The sequence below is a fragment of the Chlorocebus sabaeus genome, chromosome 9, assembly GCF_047675955.1.
Source record: "Chlorocebus sabaeus isolate Y175 chromosome 9, mChlSab1.0.hap1, whole genome shotgun sequence".
NCBI classification, from domain to species: Eukaryota; Metazoa; Chordata; class Mammalia; order Primates; family Cercopithecidae; genus Chlorocebus; species Chlorocebus sabaeus.
The window spans coordinates 3,871,283-3,884,713 of NC_132912.1; the positions used below are offsets into that span (position 1 = coordinate 3,871,283).

At 47.5% G+C, this 13,431-nt stretch overlaps 1 protein-coding gene across 1 annotated transcript; it reads right to left on the reverse strand.

The window, feature by feature from the left end:
- Positions 1-4,112: 4,112 nt before the first annotated feature.
- KLF6 (KLF transcription factor 6) lies at positions 4,113-12,843 on the reverse strand. Its single transcript, XM_008002114.3, has 4 exons — positions 12,499-12,843; positions 9,223-9,796; positions 7,660-7,783; positions 4,113-7,146 (listed from the first exon to the last, which is right to left on the reverse strand). The coding sequence occupies exons 1-4, from the start codon at positions 12,598-12,600 to the stop codon at positions 7,095-7,097; spliced, it is 852 nt and encodes a 283-aa protein (XP_008000305.1). The 5' UTR covers positions 12,601-12,843; the 3' UTR covers positions 4,113-7,094.
- Between the last annotated feature and the right edge of the window lie 588 nt (positions 12,844-13,431).

The following is a 13,431-nucleotide window of genomic DNA, read 5'->3' on the forward strand; positions in this document are numbered from 1 at the left end:
AAATCACTTGTTTGGGGAGGATAGTACGTGGCACAGGGAGGGTGGGGGTGGCAGTGAAGGATTCTCCCATTCCCATCTGAAAGAGGATTTGGAAGGCTGCATTCCACTGCAGCCCCAACCACCCCGCTTTCTTGTCTCCCCAGCAACAGAAACATGCCACCTGGGTCACGCTGCCTGGCTCTAGAGTGAGTTAACTGATGTCAGCGCATGTCATTAACTATCTCGCACATCTGGAAGCAGATCTTGCACAACCAAATGACATGTGGTAAAGCGAAACTTAAGAAATCAAGGGGAACAGAGCTGCACTTGGCTGATACATGCAAGTCACCCATAAATGTGCTTGTCGTCAACAAAGGGCAAATCTTGGAAAAATGGCGTGCAACCCTGTGTTGAGTTACCCGTTAGCCAAGCCCTGGAGCTTTGAAAGAAGCTCATTGTTTGTTCATAGCGGATCTGAATCAAGGGCTCTTAGTTTAAAAAATAATTCTAAAGATTATGTGATGATTGAGGTGTACATATATATACATTTTTGTATATGTATATATAAAATGCACATGCATACACACAAATACACATGTGTGTATGTATGTACATTTTATATCTACACATACACATATATTTAAATACAAATACACACACACACTTACAGTTTTTTGTACAGATCATGCAAAGGAAAGTAGTTTAAAAAATAATTCTGAGATCATGTGATGATTGAGGTATATATATGTTTTTTGTATATGTATATATAAAATGTACATGCATACACAAATACACGTGTGTATGTACATTTTATGTATACATGTACACATATATTTAAATACAAATACACACACCCTTACAGTTTTTGTACAGATCATGTAAAGGAAAGTAGTTTAAAAAATAATTCTAGAGATCACGTGATGATTGAGGTATATATATATATTTTTGTATATGTATATATAAAATGTACATGCATACACACAAATACACATGTGTGTATGTATGTACATTTTATATATACACATACACATATATTTAAATACAAATACACACACACAGTTTTTTTGTACAGATCATGTAAAAGAAAGTAAATGCAACTTAGCAACTGGAGCTGAAAGGGACTTGTAGGACAATGGGCATTCTGGCTAAATCTATCTTTTAAGATTCTGCGGTGACCGTGCTGCCCAGCGTGGCTTCTCTTAGGACATGTGGAACCCATATTTGCTCTTCTCTTTGTCTCTTTCATCCATAGACGTTTAGAGAATTCTCGTTAAAATTACTTAGAAACAGAAAGACCTTGTTATAAAATAAATCTAGTTAAACACACTTTGTTGTGTTGCCTCATTTGCGTGATGCATGGGCCTCATTTTCGTCTCTCTGTATCTTAACTGTGTGCATTAGGTGATTCATGCCAATTAATGCAGGATGTCACATCTCCAATTGCTTTCTCTATCTTCTTAAACATTAAAAATAAATACGTGCCATCTGTCTCATATTTTGAAAGCAATTCAAAATGGATACTTTTGTTTTCTCAGGATTACAGCACAATTTATAGCTGGAGTGCTTTGGAATTGTGAGAAAGCCCTGTCTGCATTTCATGCATGTAATGTCATATTATGGTGGCTCCTGCAGATCGAACAGCAAGGGTTGAATGAGACCGCAGTGTGGGATGGTGACAATAAGCACGGTCTTTGGCATCTAAGAGACCTGCACCAGTATGCTGAGCCTGCTGCTTCCTAGTTGTGACCTCAGGAAAGTTGTGTCGTCTCTTAGGGCCTCAGTTTTCCTCATCTGTGCAATGGATATAACATCTACTGCAGCAGTCCCCAGCCCTTTTGGCACCAGGGATTGGTTTCATGGAAGACAGTTTTTCCTCGGACCAGGGATGGTGGGATGTGGGGGTGGAGAAGGGTAGGGATAGGTGGGGGTGGGAGACGGTTTGGGGATAAAACTGTTTCACCTTAGATCATCAGGCATTAGGCCATTATATTCCCAGAAGGTGCGTGCAACCTCGGTGCCTCACCTGCACAGTTCACAGCAGGGTTCATGCTCCTTTGAGAAGCTGATGCCACCAATGATTTGGAACAGTATCGATCCCTGGCCTGGCGGTTGGGGATCCGCAATCTACAGCACAAGAAGTAGGACACAGATATCATTGTCTGCATCATCATGAAATGCTGCTAGGAAAGTAATTCCGTTTAGCAAGGATGGTCGTTTAAAAGTAGCTCCTGGTGGCATAATATTAACAGAAAAGAGGGGAGTTAGGTGTGAAAGCTGTGTTCTTTTTCCATAGCAATTACAGCAGAAAAGGAAGACACTCTCCTCCGAGTGCCTCTGCTGTCCTTTGAGCACTCAGGTCAGCTTGGATAGGGAATGGAGCTGGTAAAGTGGGGAAACGGGAGATTTTGGGTTCATTTGTGGCTACAATGGCACTTTTCAAAAATGGTGATTTTAATTTAAAAAAATGGTATGCTGTAACGCAACGAATGTCTGAATAACTCAACTGTAATTAGGGGGGCAAAGGGCAATTTGAGAAAGTCCTATTTTCCATGTGAGCACAGTTTTCCTCAACAGTTCTTTCATGTAGCACAAGAGAAAGCTTTCTCGAGCTGAGGCCAGCACTCTGAAGATGGCGAACGTGTAATTTGAAGTGCACCCTGTACTTACAGACCACAGAATTGTAGTGCTATAGAGAATGCTGGATACATGTGACCTAGCCCTAACTATTTTAGCAATAAGCAAACTGAGGGTCGGTGTAGCTCAGCAAATTGTCCAAAGCACACAGCTCGTTCAAGCTAGAACATTTCCTTTCTTTTAGCTAGGTTTCAAAAAATTTGTTAAGCAGACTGAAATTTTTTATACTTCTATAAATACCCGAGGGTTGTAGCCGACTCCTTGCATGGCAGCGCTCCTAACAGCCTTATTTGAACATAACCTAGCTGTCCCGCATAGTCTTTCCATGACAAAGTGGTCAAGTCTTAATAGTGGCCGAGAATGACTATCAGGACTTTATTTAGACTGTACAGTCGGGGCACTCCAACGGTGAGTCATGTTGACATGTGCTTCGGGGTAGAACACACCCATGAATCCTGGCAATACTGTCGTCTGCTCCCCACATCCTGCCCTACCACAGCTCCCTCCAAACTGCTGACATTTTCACCACAGTTATAGAAAGAGAATTAATTAAAATTCCTAATCTGGGCACACATCTTAACATCCCCTCTCTAATTATAAAATTAAAAGCAACCACTGTAAATTCCCCGCGTTTAGCAAAATGAAGAGCTATGAAGAGGAGTGAGCACTTAAGCCACCCAGAGTATCCTTGTTGTCACACTAAGAAGCTGGTTCCCACGGAAACACATTGATTTACCCCATTGCTACTGGCTGGCTTGGTGTAATCTGAAAATGGACTCCTACAAGGATCAAATTGTCCTGGTCCACACAGTAAAGCAAAGCTGAGGCTACTTGCTAAACATTGCTCTACATAACTAAAGGCTGCCTATTTTCAAACAAACTCTACATTTAATATATCTCATTGGCCTAAAAAAAAAAAAAAAAAAAAAAAGAGATGAACTCATTTGGCAATGATACCATCTTGTACTTTCTGCCTTCCTTCACTGCCAGTGGGCTGAGGTCGTGAGAACAGCCCTCTGGCCTGGAGTCCCTGTCTCCTCCACCCCTCCCAGACATGCCTCAGCCAGGTGCGTGGCAGGTCTGGCTGGGGAAGGCAGGCCCAGCTCTAGCTGCAGAACTGGAGCAGGCTGTGGGGGCACAGAAGTGGCAGGGAACCACTCAAGTTTGTCGTCGTGCAGATGCCTCTGCAATGCATTCCCTGGCTTGAGCAATGGAAGATAAAACCCGGCCTGTTTCTCTACTGTGCCCACAGCCTGGGGGTTGTTTTTGTCAGTCCTTGGAGAACAGTCTTCGATGCATTCAGAGAGGGCAATGTCAGGCTCGCCCCACATCCTCTCCAGCTCCCAGGACAGGCTTTGGAAAGTGAGAGGAAGGGGCTGAGGTAGGTGAGTGGTTCTCAGGGTTGCACGATGGAGATTTGAGGAGGAACCCAGGGTGATTAATGCAGCAGGAATCTGTTCCAACAACCCCCTTTCCCCAAAAAACAACCAGACTCAAGATGCTGATAAGAATTCTTTTATGTTATTCCAATAAAAAATACATTCATACAGAAATATAACAATCTTGCAAAAAACAATTTCAAATAAAATCTTGTAAAACAAAATTTTACAAAAATCTTACAAAGATTCTTTAGATAACAGGGTGCTTCCAAAAAAAAAAAAAAAAAAAGAAATTTCACTAATAGAAATTTTTTTTTTTTTAATTTCAAGCAAAAAGTTTCTGCTTGATTGAGGCTCAGTTATCACCTGAACAGAATGTACTTCTTTATGTACGTGCTAATTATGAAAATCACAGGCATTGACAGGTACGGTACCCAGCCCCACCCAGGCAAACGGCTCCGACGTGTTTCATAAGTGAGACAAGCCAGTGCAAGTTTTTTTTTTCGTCTTTTGTTTACCTTCTTGCTTAATGGAATTGTTATGGCTAAGCACACAGAAGGCCAAAAAAGGAGTTTTCCAAACCCAGCAAATCAAGTGCTTGGATTCCGAACTGCTGAAAGAAAACTGCACTTCCCCTCTAAGCAAAATGAAATGAGTTCCTTAGGTAAATGTATTCATCAGCCCAGATTTAAAAAAAAAAAAAAAAAAACCAGTTATGTGAGCGTTAGTCATTGCTCATTTCCAGGAAGATCAAACAAAATACCAGCCCAGCCAGACTCACATGTGTGTATATATATATAAAGCAAAGAGCCACACCCACAAGCCAGCAGCTGGGTGAAATATCAGCTGTCCACGCTGTGGTATGCCAATTCGGGGAAATTACTCCTCGGAAAAACTGGAAGAATCTACATGCTGGAAAAAATAGCTTCATCTGCATAAAAAGTGTTCTACAAAAGAATCCCTGTGGTTAGCTCACTCTTAGGTTAGATCATCTAGTAAGGCTGAAATTCAAAATCAAAACCTTAGTGTGTCCGAGTCCAGCCTGGGTTCCAGCATTCTGTTCAGGCCCCTTCTGAACGGCCAAAGGGGCCCCATTCCAGACCTGCCCATGTGATGGACAGAGCAGACAGCCCGGAACAGATTCAAGCCAGAAAGTCCTCCGTACATCGTTAAATTAAAGATAAAGCCTCTATAAAAGTTATAGTTTTCATTTTTACCTCCTTTATGGCCATTTTGAAATACTTCTTCACAGGCTGTGGAATTTTCTAGCTAAACATTCTAGTTTCTCCTTAAAAAAAATATTTATATATTATCTATATATATAATATATATATATACACACATACACATACTATACACACAAATATACATACACAAGAATTCTGCCCACTTTTAAAAAAAGTAGTATACTTTCTGTATTACCAACAGATAGCTAGACAGGTATGTGAAACTTGTGCCTTTTAAGCAAATACATTAACATTGGGTTTATTTTTTTCTACTTCTGTATCTTTAATATGTGTGAAAATGTTACATATTAAATACAGCCGGTGTGTGATCTATACAATTGTTGTGCAAGGTCTATATGAAAGTCTCAAGGTGGCAGAATTGGTCAGATTTTTCCATTTTCATGTTTTCCATTTGAACACTGACAGTCAAGTTGTCTAAAGTATTGAACAAATACTGACATGTAAAGGGAGTTTCACTCTATGTTTTTGTGAAGGAGGACCTTAAAGAGATTTTTTTTTCTGTGTTATATGTTGATACAGTACACTGCCAGGTGAAAAAAGAGCCTTAATTAAGCATGCATCGCCCACACCCCTGTATGAGACCCCCACATAAGGGATCGCTTGCGTAAGGCACCATTATGAAGGTCAACAGTGCATTAACAGCTAGAAAACCAGAAATTAGTCCTCAAGGCATAAATAAGAGAAACATAGCTGCATGAGAAAACAGTTTCTAAGCGTTAGTGGTTTTATCCACCCAACTGAGAAAAATTTTAGGTTCTTAGTCTAATGAAACATTAGACCAATTCCCAGCCCCAGCTTTGTGACACTTAATACGTGTCCAATTTCTTCAAAGGGCATCACACAATTCTCCAAAAAGTTACTTCCAACTCAGAATCATTTAAAAATAATCCTGTGTTGCACAATGCCTTTCTGGAAGGGGAGTGTTACAAACTCGGAGGGGAAAAAAATTGTAGATTGCCAGGCCCGGATGGCTAGGGGTCACTGTATTAGACAGACTGGATCTTAGCTGCTCATTAACTGGAATCAGTATTGCAGTCCTGACTTAAAAATGGAAAAGCATATAGTTCCCCAGACCATGCATGACTTTTTGTATTCTAAGGAAAAGTTAAATGGTTGTGTTATATTTGTAAATACACAGCTTATACAATGGGTTACAAATGAGCTATGTTGTAGCGTGTAAAACAAGCTACTTGACACATTGCACATTTAATAGCTGCACCAGACACTAAGAGCTCCTCTCACGCAGAAAACGGGGAGAGGGGCTCTCCCTCCCCACACCACTCGCCACTCTGGGGTCCTGAGTTCCCACGCCCACCCTCCAAGATTTTCCTTCTTTTTTTGTTTTTGTTTTTTTGTTTTTTTGATTTTTGTTTTTTTTCTAAGGTGCAGACACCCCCTCCCCCCACCCCCGGAAATGATTGGTGGTCATCTCATCTCATGGTATACGCCTTACACACAAAACATTCAAACTACTTTTTTTCCATCTCTTGCAGTCTTGCTAACCACAAGGAAAAAAAGTTGGCCTCGTCATACAGTCAGTAATAGATCCTCAACATACAATCAACCCAACCATTAACATTCTCAGCGTGCACGCTCACGGCAGAGGCTTAGGCGCCACTTGGAAGGTCGGGTACCAGTGGCGAGTCCAGGATCACCCACATACCATGCACCACGGGTGCTGTGCCGCTTCTTACAGGACTGTTTTAGCCCTCAAAAGACCTTCCAAGGAGAGGCCCTGGAGGCAACTGGGTAGGGTGCAGAACGGCATGCTTTGGCTGGAACACGCACCCCTCCTTCCACAGCCGGCTCTCAGCCTGGAAGCCTTTTAGCCTACAGGATCCACCTCTCTGCTCCCTCAGAGGTGCCTCTTCATGTGCAGGGCCAGGTGGTCAGACCTGGAAAAACACCTGCAAGGGCAAATCAGAAACACAGAAGTTAGGTTCCCAACCCTCGCCAGTGTTCCGGACCAGCGCCCTCACCTCCCTGCCCTGCCCAGCCTAACCCCCTGCAGGGAAAGATGTGCTTCTCCTTCCAGGCCTCATCAGTGTCTTCAGGGACAGGAGACACCAACTGACAGGAATGTGAATTAAGAATGTCTCCCATCAGTGGCTGGAGGTTCTCTGGAGAATCTGAACGGACTTTATTTCTAATTCTTCAAATACGAAAACTGTTGAAAGGCCAATTTCCAAACACTATCAATAAACGGACTCCAGTGTCAGGTGTACCTGGAACCGCTCTTCCTAACCACGGACAATGAGCACACCAGAAACTTTCTAAAAAGTCCCAGGCTTGAAAAGAAACGTTCACACATGGGAAACTGCGTGCCTTCCTTCCCACGTGCCCTGCACGCCTACATAACCTTGGTCATCACATTCCCAAGGCCCCACGCTCCCTGCCCAGCGTCGTCCTCAGGCACGTACCTGTCACAGTGGGAGCATTTAAAAGGCTTGGCCCCGGTGTGCTTTCGGAAGTGCCTGGTTAACTCATCACTTCTTGCAAAACGCCACTCACACCCTTCCCACGAGCATCTGTAAGGCTTTTCTCCTGCGGAGAGAGCACAGGACAAGCGGCCCGTGACTTCACTGACCCACAGACAGAAGGGGGAAATTCAACCCCACACGCAGTGGTGGGATGCGAGATCAGGGACGCAGTGGCTACTGGCATTGGTAACACACTTCAAGGAAGGCCTCGGAGAGACTGGCATTGGTAACACACTTCAAGGTAGCCTCGGAGAGACGACAGGAGCTCTCTCCTGACCCAGTCTCAGGCCTCCCACTGCTGTCCAAGGGACACGGCTTCGGCAAGGCCCGTGGTGCTGTAATCAAAGTTAACGTGGAAGAATGACCACGACCCAGACCAGCAAAATGCTTGCGGGACAAGGTGTCAGCCTGCCGGACCCACAGCCCCCGCAAAGGCAGAGCTATTGCTTTTTCTATGGTAACTGTTTCTCCCAAACACACTTCTGTTTCGTACTCACTTCCCTATGGAATGAGTCTCTGCAGTTTCCTCAGGGACAGTCACCTTTCTACAAAGCTGCAGTGAGGAGCTTCTGGAAAGCCCCAGCGCAAGGCCCTGGAATCATTCTCTAAATGGCAATCGAACAACCGGGTTGACTTCATTCCTTGGTCAAATCATAAATATGAATTTACTACAAGTGCTACCTGAGAAAACAAAGTTGCCAAGCCAATCCTAGGGTATGCTGAGACAGGCCTGGGCCTGGATTTCAGGCCACCCGGATCTCAATCTCAGCTGTCACCAAGCCTGTCTGGGACTCACTCTCAGCAATTTGCTCTCCTACTGATAAGTGGAGTCTGCATCACGTGATCACTAAGACCTTTCCCAGCTCTAAATTTTCTGATTCTTCACCAATTATCCTAGAAATATGTCAAGGTATTTTCAAATGGTACTTTCACCTAAGGTACGGCATTTCATTAAGGAATTGTTTCAAGCGGTATCAGAAACAAAGGCTGCATGAGACACAGAGAGGTTCTCAGGAAACACCCGGGGATCAATGCTGCTGCTAACAGAGCAGGCCGGTCCCACCTGGGCCTCGGGTCATCAGCATCAAACCCACACACTCCATGCTGCCCAGCAACCCTCTGTCCTCACTCCTGAGTTTCATTTAGGAAACCCAAGGGCAACTCGAGGTAGCCTCGCGCGTGTGCACCGGTGAAGGGGCAGCGGCCTCGGAACCCGGGCACTGCTACGGGGGGTGGAGGTTTGGGTGTCCATGGAGAAAAGGATCTAGTCTCGTTTGTTTAATCTGAAAACTGTTACGCATTTATCCAACTCAAAAGTCCAGTCTTTAGGATTCTACTCTGAGCTCCACAAAGACCCAATGCTTTGGTGGAAAACATCTGAGGAAGTGAGGATTTGTCTGCTCTGACCACATCCCGTGGAGCCAGCTCTGGCTCCCTCCAGGGCTGGTGCAGTGCAGTGGCGCCCACCAGCGGCCGCCCTCCGGGGCCCGCGTGGGCACTGACCTGTGTGTGTCCGCTGATGTGCTTTCAAGTGGGAGCTTTTGGTGTAAACTTTCCTGCAGCCGTTGAAGTGGCACCGGTGCACCCTCCTCCTGCCGTCGGGGGAAGCATCGCCACTTCCCTTGTCACCTGGCTTCCCCGAAGTCCCGCTGCGCACCTTCCCTGGTGAGGGCAGCTCCCCAGGCACACAACCCCACAGTTGAGAAGGTTCCCTGCTCAGTTCCGGAGAAGATGGAGGCGTGGAGGTGACAGAGGAGCTCAATTTTCCCGAGCTGACCAAAACTTCGCCAATGGGGTCGGAGGTAAACTTGGCCGTGGGAGAAAGTTCCTCAGAGCTGTCAGAGGATTCGCTGCTGACATCTGAGTTCAGGCTGTTGGTCTCTAAGTTGTAACAAAAGCTCGGGCTGATGAGAGTGTCCTCTGGAGGACTGGAAGATATCTTCAGTTCGGATTCCTCCTTTTTCTCCCGAGCCAGAATGATTTTGGTCCACAGATCTTCCTGGCTGTCAAATTTGATTTCTGAGGCTGAAACATAGCAGGGCTCACTCTGGAGGTAACGTTCCAGCTCGAGGCAGGTCTGCGCAAAATGAACCAGAGAAGGCACGTGATTGCTATGGCGACCAAAAGTAAAAGCAAAAGCAATTTCCAAAAACATGCAAGAATGAAGGACAGATACGTTGCTGCCCGATCACTACAGGGGCAAAACCTTTCATAATTAAGCATCCATGTCCTTACGGAAGTTAGAGGAAATCTGTTTCTAGAATGGTAAGAATTCAGAGGAAAAGTCAGAGGGCGAAACCTCTCCTGGCTTTCCCAATGTTGGGTCAACGGCCACAATGAGTGATGATTACTAAGCCGGTTTTTTTTGTTGTAGTTACCAGTGTTGATGTTTCTCATGAAACCACAGGAAGAGAACCCGCCCCACACACATACCCCCCCAACAGGTTCAACCAGATTATCTGACATTGTCAAGAACCATGTGTTTTAAGGAAAGCCCCAGCCATCCACCCTTCACACCCCACAGATACCCACACAACAGGACAAGAAAGACTGCACGGCACACATCGTGTTCTGAGGGACCCCCTTGGGGACACGGCTGACAACACAGGGCCACACTCGGGGGAGAGGAGACAGCAGCTGTCTGTATTCAGGGGCATCGAATGGAGCTGCAGAAAAACCACCCATTTCCTGTGCAGCCCAGACCGCCTATGTTTTCACAGAATGCCGTTCCCAAGTGCAGGCCCTTGCATGATACAGAACTTTAATTACTTCTACAGTGGTCAGAGAAAAACAAGGAACTTCAACAACAGGAGTGCAGAAATAATTCCAGCATGGCCATCTGCTATTGTGAAGGATGCAAGGGGAAATTACTCCACGGCCCTGCTGGGAGTCCCACAATGAACAAGAACTTTATCTACTGGCCAAGAGTACAACTGCATGAGTCATCACTCTGATTTCTTTCACGCAATGCCAAAGGAGACTTCCTTTTGAAATTCTGATCAGCAGCCAAATAAGGACCCAGTTCAAATGGACATGCAGTGTGGCATGGACAGCGCCCCTTCCCCAGCCCCGCAACCAACCTTTCAAGAAGCTACAACTGCCGAGATCAGCATCCCCTCTCCCCACCATTTCAAACTTTCTAGCCACTGGAAAAGAAAAATGGTAGGAAACATTTTAGGATTAAATTATGTCTGCCCTGATTTTCACGAGGATCAGTTGCCTGCATGTCCATATAAGGTTGTCTATACTACTGGCAATTCTACAAATTTCAGTTTCTACACCACTCTGCTCTGGTGAGCACATCATTTTTCCGGGCAGGGACTATCCTGAGCACAGCCTACCCCGGGGGCTCAGGCTGACTTAGCAGTGTGCCTCTCTCCTGCCACAGGCAATCCCTCCCCCTCCCCAGGCTCGCACACAGCCAGTGTGAGCAAGCACACGGGAAAATCATGGTTTCCCCTTTCCCCCGAAACTAGGCGTCTGAGTTACAATGCACACTACAGCGTTCTGAAGAGGGGCAGCAGCGATATATTTTACTGATTTTCCAAAGAAAAAAGAAAAGCCCATTTATGGAGATCTTGTTAAACTTTAATAATCCGGCTAATTTAAAATCTCCATTACGCTGATGAGCACCCGGGACCTGAACGAAGCTCTGGGAGAGTTTAAAAGCCTCCGAAGGCGACCAGCAGCCAGGTCTGGCCGTTTGCCCAAATCCCAAATGCCCGAAGGAAACTACTTAGATCAATTTCAATCACGTCCCAGGGAGCAGCTTCTTTGAGGAGGAAAAAAACAAGAGGGGGAGGGGGAAAAAGGCAGGAGAGGATTGTGAACAATTAAGCAGGCGTGTGAAGGTTGCAACACCCTGCATTTCATCCTCCTTAAAGCTTTCGAGGCTTGGAAACCCACAGCCTCTATTTGATCTGGCAATTCACTTTGTGACGAAAAACAAACAGCACAGCAGGGCAGGGAGACAACAGAAAACCCTCCTGCGATCGCTGGAGAGACAATGGGACGAGTGTCAGTCTCTCTGCCCTCGGGCGATGCTACCGATAAGCACAGGGAAATGATAAGTTTCTTAAAATTTCCTATGCCCCCAAATTCCAGTTCTACGACAACGTCGGAAACCGAGGTCCTTTTTCCCAAGCTAAGACTTGAAGCAGTTTGGACGGGCTCATTGTCATAAGACTGACAAGTCACTGGAGTGTACACAGTTTTGTTTATTTTTATTTTTCTTGGTCAACAAGAGAAGCACGTAAGACAAATAAGGCAGATCTAGGGGAAATGTTAGGCATTCCAAAGAGGGGAAAACACATTGGAAATGGTCTAGAGTTTTAAAAAACGAAAAAAAAAAAAAAATAAATGAGAGAGCTGGTCTACATTCTGCTGGCAAAATGTGGTATTTTTTAAAAAGCCGTTATGTACAAGCACCAAAAAGCAAAACAAAAACAAAATCTTAAAAACAAAAAACAAAAACCTTGGCAGGCAGAGCAAGTTGGTCCCCATGACAAGCTCCAGCTGTGGCGTCTGGAGCAGGGACAGGCTCCGAACTCGTGCCAGGGTCTTGGCCGGGCTGCGCCGGGAGTTGGGGCTTCCCTGGGCGGACGCTGCTCGCGGGCTGGAGAATCGATCGGAGGGGGCGCTGCGCCCGCTCCCCCGGTGACAGCGCGGGGCCCGGGCCCAGCGGACCGCAGGGAGCACCGGGTCTGAACCCCAAACAGCCGCCCCGGCCCGCGCCCCCTGCCACGGCGCCCGCAGGGAACCGCGGCCGGCTGCGTTTACCTGTTGCCAGTACTCCTCCAGAGACGGCAGCGCCGAGAAGTAGCCGGTCTCGTGCACGATCTGGAGCTCCTGGAAGATGCTGCACATGGGGAGCACGTCCATGTCGGGCCGGGTCGGACTGAGCCCGCGGTCGCGAGGGCGGCGAGGCGCGCGGTGGGAGCCGGAGCCGAAAGTCTCCCCTGAGCGCAGGTGAAAGTTTCATGCAAACTCCAGGCTCGCAGAGACGCCCGGTCGGACCCTCCCGCAGCCCGCAGCGCGCGGAGCCCACACAATATTTGCAAACACCGGACTGACTGCAAACGTAACCCCTGCAAAACTTCCCTATTCAAAGCTCCGCTGCCAGCCTCCCCCTCCGCCCCCGCCTGGCTCCCCCCACTCCCCCTCCCCCCACGTGACTCGCCCCGTGCCCGCCCCGCGCGCGGCCCAATCCCGTGGCTCCCGGCCCGGGGGCTGCGCGCCGATGATGTCAGCTCCGGCCAATCGCGGGCGGCGACACACAGCGGCCCCGCCTGGCGTGACCGAGACTCTCCATCACGGCCCGCACAATTGGTTCAATTCGAACTCTGCTCGTTCTGATTGGAGAGTGGCCTCGCAGGCTATTTTTAGCAGGGTATATAAGGCGCGGGCGGCCGCGCGCCGGAGGAGTCCGCGCTGTGAAGTGCGCGGCCGAGCGCTGTGCTGCGCCCGCGGCCGGGGCTGAGGTATCCGGGGCTGGGAGAGCCCGGGCGGGCCGCGTCGCCCGTCCCCAGTCCCAGTCCCCCTTCTCTGCTGCCCGGTCCCGCCACCCCGCGCCCGTCCGGGTCACTAAGCCGGGCCCTGCCGCCGCGCGAGTCCCGGTTCCGGCAGCGCACCCCGCGGGCGGCCGCCCCGTCCTGCTTCTCTCGGCCGTCAGGTCCCGGGGCCGCCCCGTTCCCCCCGTCCCCCTCTGTGCCC

Bases quoted from the DNA above. Each gene is read 5' to 3' on its own strand.
- KLF6 (XM_008002114.3), bottom strand. From the start codon at position 12,600: ATGGACGTGCTCCCCATGTGCAGCATCTTCCAGGAGCTCCAGATCGTG. The intron at 9,797-12,498 runs GTAAACGCAGCC...CATTTTGCGCAG, and splicing joins TGGAGGAGTACTGGCAACAG to ACCTGCCTCGAGCTGGAACG. The intron at 7,147-7,659 runs GTACGTGCCTGA...TTGCCCTTGCAG, and splicing joins AAATGCTCCCACTGTGACAG to GTGTTTTTCCAGGTCTGACC.